General features: G+C 59.7%; 1 protein-coding gene across 1 annotated transcript; it reads left to right on the top strand.

The window, feature by feature from the left end:
* The first annotated feature begins 1,007 nt into the window (after positions 1 to 1,007).
* KRT82 (keratin 82) lies at positions 1,008 to 12,992 on the top strand. Its single transcript, XM_004601826.3, has 9 exons — positions 1,008 to 1,412; positions 3,846 to 4,054; positions 6,824 to 6,884; positions 7,445 to 7,540; positions 7,802 to 7,966; positions 10,890 to 11,015; positions 11,689 to 11,909; positions 12,126 to 12,157; positions 12,636 to 12,992. The coding sequence occupies exons 1-9, from the start codon at positions 1,008 to 1,010 to the stop codon at positions 12,875 to 12,877; spliced, it is 1,557 nt and encodes a 518-aa protein (XP_004601883.1). The 3' UTR covers positions 12,878 to 12,992.
* The last annotated feature ends 593 nt before the right edge of the window (positions 12,993 to 13,585 follow it).

A 13,585-nucleotide genomic window follows, 5' to 3' on the forward strand; every position in this document is an offset into this window, starting at 1 on the left:
TCCAGGTCGAGATCTCGGGGGACAGGGCAGGAGGAGGGTCACGGTCCCAAAATGTCACTGTTGCCATTTTTGTGGGCTCGGGTGTGGGCCCCGGAAACTGGAAAGGGTGGACCCCTGGGCCTCACAAAGGCCGCACACACTGGGGGGCGGGGCAGGGACATTGGAGCATCCCCAAAGGATAGTGACCTGTGAGCAGGGCAGAAGCCGGTCCCAGCATGCACCTGAATAATTCCCACGTTCAACAACTGCCCGCGAGCTCTCGTCAGACCAGAGCAGGCCTGGGGCAGGGGAAAGGGAGGGGAATAGCCTGGAAGACCTGCAGACACACAAGGGGGGGCTCCAGAGATTCCCCCACCCCGCCTCGCTATCTCCCCTCTGGATAGACAGCGCAGCTCCTGCCGCCCCCCTGCTCTGAGCAGGCCCCGCCAACGAGGGCTGGAGTCCTGGAGAACGGGCCACAGCCGAGCAGGCCCCGGCCTGGCCTGAGGGACGACACTTCCACCCCCCAAACGCTCCTTCCTGAGCGTGGCTGGGCCACCTCAGAGCCTGCGCAGAGCTCCTGGGCCTGGAGCCTCAACAGAAAAACGTGGGGGAGTCGAGGGCCCTCGGCGCTAGTCCAGCCCCGTACCCGGCCCCTCTGCTCTGACTCCCAAGGCCCGAGCCTCCCGTTCCTCGAGGCTGTGCCTCCCCGAGCACCCAGCCTCGCGTCTTCTCCGCTCCTCTCATCGCCCCATAAACACGGAAGGAGGACAAATGAGCCTTTTACGGGCCTGCCCCCACTGACCATTGGCTCCTTCTCCTTGCTCTCTGCTACCCTAATTATCTGCCTGAGCAGCTGCCAATATCCCAAGCTCATAAAGCTGATTAAATGGTGATTTGGGGTTTGACCCAGCTCCGCCTTCCAGCACCCCCCGACCAGATAAAAGGGCGGAGGCCGAGCTGGCCGCTGACTTCCAGCCCCACCTCTGCCCGGCCACGGCCCTGTCCTGCTGCGTCCCTCTCCGGCCATGTCGAGCCACTCTTTCCAGCAGGGCCCCAGGTGTGGCGGCCGGAGCTTCAGCTCCTGCTCGGCCGTGCTCCCCCGGACGGTCACCTACTCGGCAGTGAGCAAAGGGTCCTGCCGGGCAGGCGGCGGCGGGGGGCTCCGTGCCCTGGGCTGCCTGGGCTCCCGGAGCCTGTGCAACGTGGGCTACGGGAGACCCCGCGTGGCCTCCCGCTGTGGCCTGGCTGGCTTCGGGTACCGGGTGGGCGCTGCCTGCGGGCCGTCCCCCTGCATCACCCCCGTCACCATCAACGAGAGCCTGCTGGTGCCTCTCGACCTGGAGATCGACCCCACTGTGCAGAGGGTGAAGAGAGACGAGAAGGAGCAGATCAAGAGTCTCAACAACCGTTTCGTGTCCTTCATCAACAAGGTAAGAAGGAGACCAGGAGCCAGCGGCCGAGCGAGGCCTTGGGGTGGGCCTGGAGGAGAGGAAGGTACGGGCCCTAGAGAGGCCGTGCCGAACCCACCCACACCCTGGTCGGGGCTTCTCCCGGACCCGACCACCATCACCAGTGACTGGAGCACGGAACTCCAAACTCCAAAGCAGCAAGCGATCCTGAAAGGATCCCCCAGTTGTGCAGAGCATGACCCGTCTTGATACGGCGTCAGCAGCAGAGCCGTCTCCCGGGGGTCTGCATGAGACCCCAGGTCTGGAGGCGGGGATGGGCTGCGACCTAGAACTTTCTGTCAGCTCAGATCTCTGCGGAGCAGTTAGAGCTAGAGATGCAGGGTGGCACAGCCAAGGTCTGTCCGATCCACCACTCTGAAGGGCTCCAGCAGAGTGGCCTGCGGCTTTGGCACAGGGAACCAGCCTGTCCCCTCAGCAGGCGGGGGTGAGGTCTGTCCCCACAACCTGGGAGGCCCTTAGAAGGGCCAGGACTGGGACTCTGAGGTTGAGGGCAGAGTAGTGACCAGAAACCAGGAGATTCTGGGTCCTGGTCCTGGATCCGCTCACCTTACCCCAAGGCCCTGTGCCACTAGCGGTGGCCGGCCTCGGGGGTCCGCTGCCCAGAGGGGAAGAAGCAGAGGCGCTCTGAGGGTTAAAGCAGGAATGCGGTGCGTGCAGGGAATCCAGAGGCACTGCTTCAGCACACAGCGGTCAATCCCTTACTGCCTCATTTTTCTTTATTTGGTTATTTGCCTCTTTGTTTTTTACTTTGGGGTCATACTCAGGGTGCTCCCAGCTCTGTGCTCAGGGATGACTCCCAGCCAGTTCAAGGAGCCATATGTGGTGCAGGGGGATGGAACCGGGGTCAGCTGCATGCAAGGCGAGCGCCCTACCCACTGTACCATCACTCTGGCCCTTGAATTTCCTTTCTACGCTTTATTTTAATCAGTGTAGTTTACAAAACTGTTGTTGGTACGGCTTCATACATGAAACTTCCAGCACTGGGGTCAGAGAGATGGATTGACCCAGGTTCAATCCCCAGCACCACAGCCTGCGAGGTGTGATTCCTGAATGCAGATCCAGGTGTAAGTAAGTCCTGAACACTCCTGGGTGTGGCCAAAAAATAAAACAATGATTTTTTTTTTCAATTCCAGCACCAAACCCTCCCTCCACCATCATCCCCATGTGCCCCCTTAGCCCCCCACCCTTCTCCCCTGCAGTAAGCTTCCTCCTGGGAGCCAGCTTTCTGTTTCTATTTCCTTTGTGCATCTGTCATTCCGTTCTTGCCTTTCTCTATGTCCCTCACATGAAAGAGATCATTTGCAGTTCGTTCCTCTCCTTCTGGCTAACCTCTCTCAGCCTGGTATGCTCCAGATCTATGCAAGTAGCTACAAATTATATGATTTTATCTCCTTTCAAAGTCAAGCAGCGTTCCATCCTGTACGTGTACCATAGGTGGTTTTTTTTTTTTTTTTTTTTTTTTTTTTTTTATCCAGTCCTTCGTTCCCGGTCATGAGCTGTGTCCGGGCTACTGTGACTAGTGCTATGATGAACTTGGAGCTGCCTCACTTTTCACTCTCATTAGATTCTGGTGATCCCCCACTCCAGCCTCATGGTGTGGGTCATGAGCTGGGCCACACCACACCCGGGAGTCTGGGGACCTCGGGCCATGTGGACATTCACTAGAGGTGGGGTACCATTATTTCCTCCCCAGCTTTCTTGAGCATGAGGACACACTCGGACACCCCCTGCCCCATGCCAGACAAGGCCTGGAGCTGGCTCCCTTGGGCCATAGCGGGGTGGCCGCCACCCACTGACTCTTGCAGCTTCTCCTACTCTTGGTTTCCAACCAAACCGCGAAGATGGAGGTGCCTGGGCTCTCCTCCGCAGGGCACAGAGACTTCCTGGATGTGCCCACTGGGCAAGGGGAAGAGCTCAGCATGCACAGGCCTGCAGCCCACCTTCTGCCCTGAGAGCCCCTGAGCTGGCACAGAACAAAACCCAACTCCCAGCACAAGGGTTTACGTCGATCTGGGGTTTCCAAAGTGTTTCCGAGGCACCAGCTCAAACAGGGACTTTAGAATCCCACAGCAGGGGGTGGGGCTGATGTCTGGGGATGGCCTGGCTAAGGTGACAAGGCCACCGAGACCCAGAGAGGCCAGCCTGGAGGTGGCTCTTGCCCAGGCATCTTGGAGCAACACCTCCCCCTATAGCACACCCCCCGAGTGAAAGGTGGGGGGGGCACAGACAGAGGAAATACAGAGACACATTCCCGGGTGCCAGTCCACACCGAGCCGCTGATCTCTGCAAAGTTTAGCACGTCCGCAGCAGGTGCAAAGAGAGAACCATCCTGACCCACTGCTCCCGCCCCCACCAACCCTTCCCATGCCACGTCCCCCCCGTTCTCAACCGCAGGTCCGGTTCCTGGAGCAGAAGAACAAGCTGCTGGAGACCAAGTGGAACTTCATGCAGCAGCAGAGGTGCTGCCAGAGCAACATGGAGCCCATCTTCGAGACGTACATCTGCGCGCTGCGCCGGCAGCTGGAGTGCGTGGCTGGGGACCGCGCCAAGCTGGAGGCGGAGCTCTGCAGCCTGCAGAACGCGCTGGAGGGCTACAAGAAGAAGTGAGTCCCCTGGGCGCTCGCCCCCCGCCCCCGCCCCCGAGTCGCCGGCCATCTGGGCTTCTGTTTTCTGGCCTATAAAAACGGGGACCCTAAAATTAGCTCCTCCGGCAGCAGGTCAATTAGGCAGGGGAGCGTAGGCGGGGCGCGCCCGAGTCTGCCCCGGAAGCGCCCACACTGAGCGCTGGTCTCCTTTTCCCACCCACCCCCACATGGTGCCCGCCTGCTCCTCCCCGCCCCCCCCAGCTCCCAGCGGGAAGCTTCTTCCTCCTTCCTGCCATCCACTGGGCTCCGGGGCTGCAGGGCTCAGCTCCGGGCTCCCGTCCTGCCCCTTCCTCCCTCCATCCCTGAGCCACATATTAGTCCGCAGACCTCCTCCCTCTGAGCCTTTGCTCCTGCCGCTCCTGCTGACCTTCATCAGCACCTTTGACCCGCACCTGGGCTAATAGCGCCCCCTTCTCCCCCACACCCCGATCTGGACTTCAGCTTCCCTCCTGTCCCTGCTCTCACTCTTCCCCTTGTCCCAGGTCCAGTTCTTTGTGGTCAGGGTCTGCTGCCAGCTTGACCTGCCCACCCTGTGGCACCCTGTACCCGAGCCCCCACAGAAGGGGGGTGTTAAAGTTGAACTAGCAGACTTGTGCGTCCTGTGCTTGCAGGAGGCCAGACGTCAGGGGGCTCCTGATCTGCCTGGGTTCAGGGTCTCAGGAAAGCGTGTGTGTTTGTGTGTGTGTGTGTGTGTGTGTGTGTGTGTGTGGTGGGGGGGGGGTTGAGAGAGACTCGTGTCTATGGGCAAGGAACAATGTGGATCAGCAAAGAGCAAGAAAGAGGTCCAAAGGGAGAGGGTCCATGAATAGAGCCTCAGGGCAGGCATCCACACCCCGGGGCTAACCCCGGGCCAGATGCCATGCGGGATAGTGTGGGCCTTGCAGAGAGATGGAGAAGCCTAGCTCCTTTTCCCCAAATGCCCCCTTCCAGTAAGATAAGATGTCACAGGGAAGAAAGAGTGAGAGAATAGAAGGAACCCAGGAAGCCTTCCTGAAGGAGGTGATGTTTTCTCGGGGCCTGGAAGGATAACTATCGGCAGAGTTGCTTCTCGCAGTGTAGACCCTAGCAAAGGGGACCGCATGGGAACAGGTGACAAAGAAAAGTCAGCGAGAGGGAACCACTCAAACAGACTGCGTCAGGTGAAAGGCAGCACACAGCAGGAACAACACCTTCCAGGGGCCTGAGGTGCAACACGGGCAGGAGACACGCTTTGCATTCATGATGACGAAGTGGGATTTGGAAGTGAAGCCGGAGGAGAAGGAGGAGGTCAAGGGGTGCTGCGACACGAGCTCGCACAACACACACCCGTGGCAGGCACCGACCTGTGCTTTGCCGGTAGTCACTCCCGTGCTATGTCAACTCACAATCACCCTGCGTGGCAGGACCAGCTTCTCCCCGCTGGGCTGAGAACAAAGCTGAGACAGAGAGACTGAGGGACAGACTGAACCCGTGGCAGAGCCAAGATTCAAACCCAGACCCCCCAAAGGGGAAACTTCGCAGGACTTTAGACTTCAAGGGCTCCCTCTGGTAGCCATGTACAAGGCCTTGCTCTTGCCACGCCCTCTGATTGGAGATGCTCCCTAAGTTTTCTGTCAGTTTTTACGTCTGTCGAGAATAGCTCAGCAGTCGGGAACCCAGAGGTGTGGTGACTAAAGGGCCAGCCCCTGTGACACTGATGGTTGCCCAAGCAGCTCTAAAAGAAATAAAATAAAATAAAAGTGCAGGCCCTTCCTCTCGAGGAGGAAGGCTGAGCATAGGGAAGCTCAGTGGCACTTCCAATGGCACTGTGTCGGCCACACGCTGAGTCATCCCACCAGGCTCCACCCCCGGACCCCCGTGCTGCCGCCTTGGGGAGCAGCGCGTGGGCGCGGAGCTCCCAGAGGCTCGAGGAAACTGGGCTGTCTTTACGGGCCGGACGAGGCGTAATTGCTACCTCTGCACCCCGCACCGGGGCCAGGGACAGAGCACTAGGTGTGGAGGGGCTCGGGCAGCTGGAGTCCCCGTGGCACAGCCAACTCAGTGGTCTGCCCGAAGACAGACGTGCCAGCAGCGGGCCGCCGTCTCTCTCCGTCTGCCCAGGGGAAAGTACTAGAAGGAATGAGCATCCTGGCAGCAGGTCCGCAGGACGGAGGGGGCTCCCTCCCAGCTATGGGGGGCAAGGGGTGTGATGTAGCTTCTGTGAGACCCTGAGTCTCTTCTTTTTTTTTTTAATTTTCTTTTTAAGCTTTTTATTTTTATTGAAGCGACAAGCTTTGCATTGTGTCCATATGCTTCAGGTGTGCAAAGTCACTGCCCCCTCCCCGCCCCAGAGTGCCAGTACTCTTCACCACTGCTCCTAACTCCCACCTTTCACCTCTCCGCTCTCTCACCGGAACTTCCTGAGCTTGGCTCTGTTATCAGAACTGAAGGGTTTGCTTTCCTTAAACATTATTCACTCCCCGGCGTTGTTTTCTTATGCACCCGATGTGAGAGAGGTGGTCTGGCATTTATCTCTCTGCTTCTGGCGTGTTTCACTGAACGTGACTCCGCGTCCGCTGGGCCATTCCCACAATCCCTAGGTGTCTCTGGGCTCAGTGGCGGAAGATGGAAGGGCCCGCGCCAGGCTGGCTTGCTGATTCCTGAGGACGTTCACTTGGGGCAGGCGTTTTGGCCTCAGACCCGACACCAAAGCCCCTTCCCGATCCCACAGGCCTAACGCAAAGATTCCTCCTCCTGCCCCCCCACCAGGTACGAGGAGGAGCTCTCCCTGCGGCCCTCCGCTGAGAATGAGTTTGTGGCACTAAAGAAGGTGAGCGAGGGTGGCACGGGCGGGGAACGGGCCCTGAGGGGGCCAGCGGCCTCGGGACACTCCGGCCCTGCAGTGTCCAAAGGTGCCTGTCGAGTGACCACCCACAGGGAAGTCTCGCTGTCAGTCTCCCTGTGGGCCCCAGGCGGGCGTCTGTCCCCCACGCATGGGGCGGTGGCCCGGCCTCCACTTTGGAGCAAAGGTGGCCCAGGCTGTGCCTACCCGGGCACCAGAGCTGGGGCGGTGACCAACACCACCTCGAAAGGTGACAGATTCAACCCCCAGCCGGTGAGAATAGTTGCTCAGCAGATGGCGATGGCCAGATGGCCTGAAGGCCACAGAGGGGCCCCTTTGAGGGTGGACCCGGCTCCTTACCCCCCCCCCCGCGCCCTCCACATCAGGCTGCCCGGCCTGCGCATGGGGCCCACCCTCCGTCCTGGCTTTTCCACCCCTCACTCCCACAAGGACCGAAGTGAGGAAAGCCCAGCTCCATGCCTGTCCCCTGGCCAGGTGGCTGCCGCCTCCCGCCAGCCCCCAGGTTTCGCTCTCTCACTGCTCTGCAGGACGTGGACACGGCCTTCCTGATGAAGGCTGACCTGGAGACCAACGTGGAGGCGCTGGTCCAGGAGATCGACTTCCTGAAGGGCCTGTATGAAGAGGTACCAGGGCCCCACAGCCCACCTGTCCTGCAGGGCCCCTGGGGTGGGAGTCCCCCAGGGCAGTGGCAGCATCTATCTCCGGGTACGTGGGCCGGGAGACTCCCAGACCCCAGGGCTGTGGTGGTGAGGGGAGAGCCGGGACAGCCGTGGTGACGTCCCGCCACATCTACCCCGGGAAGGCCCAAGCAGAGCCTCCCTCCCCGCTCCCCATCCCCCAGCCACCTTGCAGGGCTCACCTGTCCCCTCCTGGCCTCTCCCCAGGAGATCTGCCTGCTCCAGTCTCAGATCTCAGAGACCTCGGTCATTGTCAAGATGGACAACAGCCGGGAGCTGGACGTGGATGGCATCATAGCCGAGATCAAGGCCCAGTATGACGAAATCGCCAGCCGCAGCAAGGCGGAAGCTGAAGCCTGGTACCAGTGCCGGGTGAGGCCCGGGGTGGCGGGGCCCAGGCCCACTCTCCCACAGGAGGCGGCCGAGGAGGCAATGACAGCCGTGAAACAGGGAAACAGGGAACCTCATAAACCCCCGAGCCGGTTGTTTGCTCCGTGTCTCTGCAGAGCAAAAGCCACAGAGGGGGCCCACAGACCAGCCTGGCTGTCCTCGGGGTACGGGGTGCCCCAGCTTTATGCGCCCATAGACTCACTGGAAGTGCTTATCTAAGTAGCATTCAAGGAATACTAATTGGTGATGATGGCAAGGAAAAATCCGGGCGTGGGAGGAGGCGAATGTCACCGAGTAGTTGCTAATGGTGGAGCCAAAACGGTGATTAGAGTGACCTAGACTGTGGTAATTAGGACCTTGCTGGGAGGGTTGTTGGTGCCCTTAAGGGCAACTCGATTGGACAGATATTATCATCTTAGTGTTCCCTGCCTCGTCCGTGATGGGCACCAGGCATCCATCCCCTCTCTCATCCCCTCAGCACCAGCCACCGCCAGGCTCAGCCGCAGGTGCTGGAGACGCGTCAGGGGGCAGGAGGGCCAGGAAGCCCTGCCTCTGCGGGTCCTCCTGCCAGAGGCAGGTGCAGGGGAAGGACTTGGCCACACGCAGGGCAAGTCAGCACCTCGGGTATAGGGTCCAGGGGGCTCCTAGGGAGGAACTGAATCATGAGAAAGCACAGGGAGCACCCGGGGAGTGGAGTTTTCAACCAGGTGGCCTAGGAAGGATGCCTTTACGATCCCAGTGCTCTAGGAGAACCCCATCCAGGGAGAGAGAAGCGTGGGAGACCACCAACCCAGGGCAGCAGAAAGTGGGGACGGAGTGGGGCTGTGGGCTTCCCGGGAGCAGCGGGAGGGAAAGACAGGCCTGGCTTCGGCTCTGCGCCCTGACGACCAAGTGTGACCAGCAGGGGCTGGGCCGTGTCCGGCTAAAAGATGCAGGCAACAGAAAAGGAGGTGCCTGTCTGAGAGAGCTGGGGGCGGGGGCTAGGGGGGCGCTGGGGCCGTAGAGCTGTGCTGGGCACTTTGACTTTGTCACTGGAAGCAATGGGTACAACTGTCCAGGGTACCCCAGTGAGCTGCTGCCCATCTTCTAGTGATGCTCCCTGCTGGGGTCTAAGAACAGTGACCCCTCCATGACCAGCTTCCCCAGCTGTCTCCTCCCATCAGTCAAGGGCCCTCTGGGAAAACAGCATCATCCTTCAGAAAGGAGAGAAAACCCTGTCATGGTAGTACAGCATCTAGCTGTGAGGCTCAGAGAGAGACAGAGTTGAGTCTGACAGATAATACAGCAGGTAGGGCATTTGCCTTGCATGCGGCCGACCCGGGTTCGATCCCCGGCACCCCATATGGTCCCCCAAGCACCACCAGGAGTGATTCCTGTGTGCAAAGTCAGGAGTAAAACCCTGAGCACTGCTGGGTGTGGCCCAACAACAAAAAAGAAAATAAAAGAGAGAAAGAGACATATATGTGGTTAAAGTAAATTCATCTCTTTTCATTACTTTTCTTAGTTGAATCACCACAAATTACAAATCTACAAAGATATTTGTGATTGAGTTTAGGGGTACAATGTTCCAACGCCAGTCCCTTCACAGGGGCCTCCTACACCCCACCAGTGCCTCTGTGGCAGGCACACTTCCTCTCCCCCACCATCCTCGAGTTCTTGTCCCTAACTTACCCCCACCCTGCCCCACTGGCAAACTTCCTACGGAAGACCAGTTATTCTGCTCTTTGGTTCACTGCCTTTGGGCATTTGATATACCCCTACGAAGTTTCTTCATGTCCACATATGAGAGAGATCATTCTGAGTCTGCTCCTTGGCCTCTGACTTCAGCATTTACTTCTCAGTATTTACTTTTCAGTATTTTTCAGTATTTTTTTTTCAGGTTGTTTTTTTTTTTCAGTATTTTCAGTATTTACTTGAAGTACAGCACAGACTGGCCAGGAGGGGTGGGGAGGGGACTTCCTGTATTGTGGTCAGGAACTCAGGTTTCTCCTGCCTCTGTTCTACCACCCTAAACACATAGTGTTAGACCAGTGGCCGCCTGGGTTCCCAAGATGGCTGCCATTTGCCTCCTTGTAGACAGCAAGAAGAAGGGGGTAGAAAGAAACGTGCCAGTTGAGTGAGTCAGACCCCACTTTAAAGGGCTTTCCTGGAAGCCCTCCCCAGCCGTGCCCGTAGCTCTCACTGGGAGGCTTCCCTGGGCTCACTGCCATTCCAGACAAAAGCAGAGTTCTAGCTGAAGAAGAGGAACGAAAACATGGATTGGCAATGACAACCTTTCCCGTAATAATAACTAATCAAGCTGAGGTGCTTCTTGCTTGTCCTGAATTAACTGTGTAAAAGGCTCCCACCTACTGCGGGCAGGAAACCTAAAGTTGGCCAATATGTTTCATCTATGTGTGTGATCTAGAACAAACGAGTGATCGACCACAAACAAGAGATGCGGCAGGCAGAGGTTTTGTAAAAAGAGTTAAGCCAAGAGAACATTGGTTGTTTTTTTATTATTATTATTCGATTGTTTGAAAGGGGCCTACATGAACTTTCTCACCCTGATGGGCAGACCTGAGTTCTTAGTCTCTGAGATGGCCCCAGCCCAGCTCAGAAGCCCCTTCCGGCATCTGGAGGGGTGATGGGACAAAAGGGAGGGGACCCTCCAACACCCTTTTCTCCCTGCACAAACCTATAACAGAGACGCTTGGAAGCTTGGAGGAGAACTTCACAGCTGAAAGGCTCAGGGCCAAAAGGCGAGCGAGTATCAGGAGGGCCCACTGAGGGGAGGGCTGGGGGCAGAGAGGGGCAAAGACACAGAGGGTAAGAACACACCTGCGTCACGGGGGCAGAGGCGGCAGGGGAAGGGGCCCAGCGGCACTCACGTCGGCCCCTGGGCTCTGACCTCTCCGTCCGGCAGTACGAGGAGCTGAGGATGACGGCCGGAAACCACTGCGACAGCCTCCGCAACCGCAAGAACGAGATCCTGGAAATGAACAAGCTGATCCAGCGGCTGCAGCAAGATATCGAGAACGTCAAAGCCCAGGTGAGACCGGCCCATGCTGATACGCTGTCTGGGGCTGCTCCGGGCTACTCCCCCCGCTTGGTACGGGGCAGAGGGGTGGGGAGTTATGGAGTTATGCTTGGGGAATTACGGCGTCTCAGTGCTTCAATGCGCAGGAATCACTCCTGGCGGTGCTCAGGGAACCCTATGGGCGTGCCAGGGATCGAACTGGGGTCAGCCACATGCAAGGCAAACGCCCTTCCTGCCATGCCATCTCTCAGGCCCCCGTCTCGGTGCTTCTTGCACACAAAGGAGGCGAGAGCACTTTGAGCCGTGTTCCCGGTCTCACCTTTGGGGATTTCGGTGGCACTTCCGTCGCTGAGGCACAGCTGGCCTGTTCCCAGCCCCTCGGAGGCTGGAGGCTGGAAGGCGAGCTGGGCCTCACGGGCTTCTCACCCTGGGGGCCAGCCCCACCAGGGGGCATCACCCAGTGGAGCACAGGGAACTTGGGCCCCTGCAGAAAATGGCACAGGGCCCTGTGTGTCCAAAGAGCCAAGTCCTGATGGCGCGGGAAAGGGCGAAGGCCTGGGGGCCCGGGAGGGCAGGGCCAGAGACCAGACACGCCGTCCGCTCTGAGCCCACAACGGCCACATGCTCTCTGCTCTTCTGAGGCCCCCGAGAGACCCCCATAATGCCTTTCTGTGCCCTGGCCCAGCGCTGCAAGCTGGAGGCTGCCGTGGCGGAGGCGGAGCAGCAGGGCGAGGCGGCCCTCTCCGACGCCAAGTGCAAGCTGGCCGGCCTGGAGGAGGCTCTGCAGAAGGCCAAGCAGGACATGGCGTGCCTGCTCAAGGAGTACCAGGAGGTGATGAACTCCAAGCTGGGCCTGGACATCGAGATCGCCACCTACCGGCGCCTGCTGGAGGGCGAGGAGCACAGGTGAGTGGGAGGGGCTGGGCCGGGCCATGCTGGGGGGGGGGGGTCTCCTGCCCTCCGTGCCGCAGCCTCCACTGCCCACCCCGCAGTGGCATTCCAGCACTAGAGCCACGGCACCACCACGTGCCTGGCACATGCACGGCCGGGAACGGGCGCCCAGCATTCTCGGCTAGCAGTGCTCTCATGCAGTGATCTGTTCTTCCTCCCTCTCGCCCCCAGGCTGTGCGAAGGCATTGGACCTGTGAACATCTGTGAGTACGGGAACATTTCCTGCGGGCTCTGGGGCCAGGCCAGGGTCAGGGTCATGCAGATCGGTCCCACCTGCCCATTTCCCGTAGGCCTCCCCTAGCCCAGACCGAGGGGAGGGGGGAGGGAGAGTCTGTTCAAGGGTGAGGCTCTTCCTGGGGCCTTTCCAAGTTTGGGACAGGAAGATGGGGGCCAGGCAGGCAGCCTGGTCTCAGTTCAGGACTCCCCTGACACGGAGGTGTGTGCGCCTAGAAAAGGATTCGCGGCCGGGACGAGCCCGGCAGAGACTGGCAAAGGGGCAGCAGGTGCCAGGGCTGACTGGGGGGGGGGGAGGTGGAGCCATGGTCCGGGGGAGCAGATGCCCAAGTACTTCTCGCGGGTGTGAGGGAGACACAGGTGGGGCGTCCGTCACGGCGAGCGGCAGCAAGGGGAGGGCAGGGCCCTTGGCCGTCAGAGCCTTGAGCGTCTCTCCTGCTCCCACAGCCGTGAGCAGCTCCAAAGGCGCCGTCCTGTACGAACCGTGCATGGTCAACACGCCTGTGCTGAGGACCGAGTACTGCCCGGGGACCAGCAGCGTCCTCAAGAGCGCTGGGGGCTGCAGCGTGGTGGGCACGGGCGAGCTCTACATTCCCTGGGAGCCGCAGGGGCTCGTGAGCTGTGGGAGCGGGCGCAGCTCCAGCATGAAGCTGGGGGCAGGGGGCAGCTCCTCCTGCCACAAGTGTTAGCCCCGCCCACCCGGCGGGAGGAAGCCCGGGCACCAGCCGCCAGCCTGCAGACGAGGGCACTGCAAACCTCCTCCGCCCGGACTTCATGCTCCCTCGGGCTTCCGCTGGAAGCTGCCCTCAGGTCCGGCTCGGGTGCCACCTTTCCCGGGCCGTGTGCAGAGCCCAAGCCAAGCACTGGGGCAGGGGGGCAGGAGGGCAGGGGCAGGCAGAGGGAGGGAAGGCAAGGCCCGTGTCCCCGGTGTGCCCGAGAAAGTGGCGGCAGCCCCCGGCTCCTTCCCTAGGAGAGATGACCAAGGGCGTGCTCTGTTCTAGCTGGGGGACGTCCCGGGGGAGTCTCCCCACAAAACCAGCCCTGACCTCTGACCTCTGGCTCTCATGCCCCTGAGAAAAATAGACTTCTTTTCCCATCACATACACTCTTGCAAATGTCCATAGGAAACGTGCAAAAAAAAAAAAAAGCAAAAAATACCCAACCTTCCTAATTCCAGAGGCAAGTGCCAGTGTCTCTGGATGGCCTGGTTCTGTCCTGGGCCTCCTGGTCAGTGCACAGACCCCCGAGGTGCTCTTTGGGCAGTAGCTTTTCCTGCCTGCCTGGGTTGAACCCACATTATGCAAATACAGACTTTCCTGGGCTTTGTGTAGGCAGCTGAGCGCTGCCAGGAGGCGGCTGGGAGCAAGGCAAGAGGACGTGGATTATTTTCTGGACAG

The sequence above is a fragment of the Sorex araneus genome, chromosome 2 (genome assembly GCF_027595985.1).
Source record: "Sorex araneus isolate mSorAra2 chromosome 2, mSorAra2.pri, whole genome shotgun sequence".
NCBI lineage: Eukaryota > Metazoa > Chordata > Mammalia > Eulipotyphla > Soricidae > Sorex > Sorex araneus.

Excerpts from the sequence above, each read along its gene's own strand:
- KRT82 (XM_004601826.3), top strand. The coding sequence starts at position 1,008 with ATGTCGAGCCACTCTTTCCAGCAGGGCCCCAGGTGTGGCGGCCGGAGC. Across the intron at positions 11,910-12,125 it reads CTGGAGGGCGAGGAGCACAG|GCTGTGCGAAGGCATTGGAC; the intron begins GTGAGTGGGAGG and ends TCTCGCCCCCAG. Across the intron at positions 12,158-12,635 it reads CATTGGACCTGTGAACATCT|CCGTGAGCAGCTCCAAAGGC; the intron begins GTGAGTACGGGA and ends CTGCTCCCACAG.